The sequence below is a fragment of the Alligator sinensis genome, unplaced genomic scaffold, assembly GCF_000455745.1.
Source record: "Alligator sinensis unplaced genomic scaffold, ASM45574v1 scaffold647_2, whole genome shotgun sequence".
In the NCBI taxonomy this organism is placed as follows: domain Eukaryota; kingdom Metazoa; phylum Chordata; order Crocodylia; family Alligatoridae; genus Alligator; species Alligator sinensis.
In genome coordinates, this window is record NW_005841832.1 from 5,297,677 (window position 1) to 5,301,453 (window position 3,777).

Genomic DNA, 3,777 nt, shown 5'->3' on the forward strand with positions numbered 1-3,777 from the left:
CAGGATTTCACTGGTGAGATTATGTATATATCCTGTCATACAACTGACAAACAAGATGGCACATTCAGAAGAATCCATTTTTGGAATGGCAAATAAGTATCTGAAGCCAGATACAAGTTACCACTTGCTCTCTACTCATGTAGGTTTCTGTGTACCACCATTTATTGGAAGAAAACAAACAAAAAACAAAACCTCAAATGAAAAAACAAAGTCCAAAAACCCACTTTGTTAAGCACCCCTGAGGTACAGAATCCTTGCTTGGCTGGGGGGAAAGAAAAGGGGGGAAAAAGAAAAGGAAAGTCAATTTTAGGGTGCTTCTGTATCTTTTAAAAAGGTCAACTGTTTGTTTATTTTTCCCTGAACAAGACAGTCTTCCTTTGTGGAGGTTATTATTTCAATTTAGCAAGATGGCAGAAGACATGGAAAAACAGGCTTTCATACATGTAGGACTATCATTTTCATTAATTTTATTCAAGAACCAAACAAATAAAATACAATAGTGGAAAGACAATGAAGGCTTTACAAAATGGCAAACAATTAGTCTTCTGGATGCTCTCAACCATCTGGCAACTGATAAGGAAGCAACATCACTGCTCTTAGACTGCACCAAACCAGAAAGCCTGCAGCATTTTCCAAGCACATACAGTATAACCTCATAAATCCGGCATCCTTGGGACCTAGGACCTGCCAGAAATTTGAGAAGTCTAGATCTTTGAAACAGCGTGCGGCTGCTGCTCCAGGACCGGCCACTGCTATTCCCTACCCCTGCTCTGCGACCACCCGCTGCTACTGCCCCCTGGACGCAGAGGGGGAAGCTTTTACACGGTGGCTGCCGCTGCCATCCACCACCCTGTGCCACCACTCCAGGACTGGCTGCTGCTACTCCCCAATGTAGTGTATTTTTAAAAAGCGCTGGATATTTGAGAAGTCCAGATTTTTGAAAACTGGACTTATGAGGTTATACTGTAGTAACAATATTTATTTTTAAATTAATTTCATCAGTTTAAAATTAAAATGTTTGCAGCATACAGTGTTTATCTAAGACCATTTTAATATTAAGGATGGAGGATAAGAACAACTTATACAAATACTTCAAATTCTATACCAGAAGTACTCAAGTCCTACTGTAAGCATTAATAGGGAACAATGTTGGTTACTACTCATTGAAAGATCTAAATAGTTATTTTTTCCCAGTTACCTAATATTACAATGGTGTGATTTATTTTTTTTCTGTTACATGCTTCAGTATGGAAATACAATGTTAATTTGCCATACAGAACTGAATCCATGTCAGCAAGATACTATGCTCTACAATGTTCTATTCCTTCAAATATGCATGGTATCACTGGTTACTGTTTACACTTCCCTAAGAGGAAAATACAGTTCAGAAGTATTAGAATATTTGAGAGCATTTACCACCGGTAGTTCCTACCTTGGAGTAGCGGAACACCACTGGGCAATAGCCGCTGGCTCTCTGGCTGCCTCTGAGACTTGGTGGGTGCTGTCTGGGGTGCTCTGCTCAGTGTCCCCTGAGGATGCACTTTTTCTGAACCTCTGACCCATCTGCACATCCTTTTGTCATTTTTTGTCCCCCCTAATTAGTTGTCCTTGTCCTCACTAGCCCAATTAGTAGGGGCTACTATGTAACGTGGTGGCCTAGCCCACATCCCCAACAGTACAAATAGGCTTACCTTGGGGTAGCTGGAATTCCTTTGTTGCGAGCTCTCTCGCTCTCTCCCATTTTATCCATCCACGTGCCGCAATTAAAGCGGTTGCCTCCACAGACAAAGCCAGTTTCCTGGTTGATACCTGCAGTCACACTGAAACCTACCAAGAAAGCAAATCACAACTGAAGTTGGCCAGATTCCAAACAGGACAGAACAAAATGTATTTTGAACCCACCAAGGCCTTTCTTGAAAACTAGTTACACACTTTGGCAATGGATGTACTTGTATTTCTAGACTACACATCCAAGAATACCTATACATTAAAATGTTTATTCTCACATACTTATAACATTACATTGTTAGAGGCATGGAATGCAAAATTAAATTTTCAGAAAGTTAGATTCCAAACAACTAAAAGGGAAAAAAAAAGAAAAAAAGAACTGCCTTCTTGATTTTTAGTCTCATATTAAGTAATCTATCGAATAAGTTAAATGGCACGAACTAGTTACCTACCTTCATCCCTCATATTCCGATCTATCTGTGGACCAGCATTCCTTTCCCGGAATTGTATACCTTCCATGTGTCGTTGCATTGCTTCCTGTATTACTTCATACAATGGCTGATCCTGGATTGTTTGGATGATATGGGAGGAAAAAAAGAGAGGCTAAATGAAATGTCCAGATATCAACACTTAATTTATTATGTTATAACCATCATACATCCAATCAGCATCTTTGTCAACTAGTGCTGACCAAGTTTTATTTAAATCTTGAAATAAAAGAAAAAAAAAAAAATTTAAAACGTATGATAATCTTTCCTTTTTCAAAAAGCTCTACTCAACCCCACCCCCCCACCAAACACATGATGCATACCATCAAATGTATTAGAAACGATTAAAATGTGGAACATTTTTCTATTTTAGCATATTGCACCATAAAATGATGGAGAATATTTAAGTTATAAAAACTTTTAATACTGTTTCTGAATAATAAATGCTGCAAAAAATAGTATACTTCCGCAAGACCAAAAGGAGGACTCTAAATAAAAGTGTTTTGGGCAACTGTTTAATTTAAAATTATGTTTATGGTTGTAAACAGTTTATTACAAATTATTTTTACCAAAGTGCCTGCAGACTGAGGAGAAGAGTCATCTTTAGGATACGTTCTAGAAACAGGACACCTGAGAATGTCTGTACCATTTGGAACAATTTTACAGTAATCCTGTATACATTGAAGCCACCACCACACAGCATCACGGCAGTTGTATCTGGCATGAGTCCCCTGGCCAAGAAGATTGGGGATAAGACCATGCCTTAGCGTACCAGCAAATGCCAAAATGATGTTCCTGAAACAGGAAAGAAAGAAAAACAAGGTATATAAAATAAATCAAATGCCAATATAAACTGAATTATTTTCAAGGTAATAAGGTTTCCAAATAGTAAACTGTAAAACGTAAAATAGTCCCACCCTAGCGGACTGCAGATCCCATTGTAAGATCAGGGTCTAGAACAGGTCTGTAGGAAAAGGCCAGTAGGTAGTTATTTGACACTTTGCATAACAGACAATTCACATAATGAATTACAATTTGACAAACCCACACATTCTTTCCCTGTTTTTTTAGCTGCAATCTGTCATGGCAAACAAATAAAAATATTAAAAACAATGACAGGAGCATGTCCACAAACCTGACATGTTTTCTAAGTATAAAACCTGGCAAATGAGCAAACACTGCATACTTAAACGTTAATTTGCAATGACCACAAAAATCACTGACTCCCAGCCTTAGTAGACATAACTGGTAGCAGTCACCAAGTTCACAAGAGGTTAACATAACCACATTTCAAGTCACAGTGAGATTCTTTAAAACTTCTTGTTTTCCAAAAATTAAAAAAAGTAACTTATGTTGAATATAAAAATTTGTTAACTATAATTTATTCAAGGTTAGAATAAGCAAAATAAAGTGCAAGAGCAATGCGAACTAAGTTGGGCATATACAAACTGAATATCAGCTTCAAACCAACTGCAGCAGAACTGGGCCCCAGGGATGGCTGAGACACCCTTGCTGGCCGCACAGCCCTTACACTCACTCTAGCCCCCTAGATCTCTTTCCC

The 3,777-nt window shown here is 38.2% G+C and overlaps 1 protein-coding gene across 3 annotated transcripts in view; it reads right to left on the minus strand.

Annotated features, from left to right (window-relative positions):
- Positions 1-3,777, minus strand: part of AGL (amylo-alpha-1, 6-glucosidase, 4-alpha-glucanotransferase) — a 56,440-nt gene that overhangs the window by 15,629 nt on the left and 37,034 nt on the right. For all 3 annotated transcript variants that reach the window (XM_006014996.3, XM_006014997.3, XM_025197381.1), the window contains exons 26-28: positions 2,786-3,011; positions 2,181-2,292; positions 1,692-1,827 (exon numbers count right to left, since the gene is read on the minus strand). In XM_006014996.3, coding sequence (XP_006015058.1) covers positions 1,692-1,827; positions 2,181-2,292; positions 2,786-3,011 — 474 coding nt within the window. The remainder of the gene's footprint in view (positions 1-1,691; positions 1,828-2,180; positions 2,293-2,785; positions 3,012-3,777) is intronic.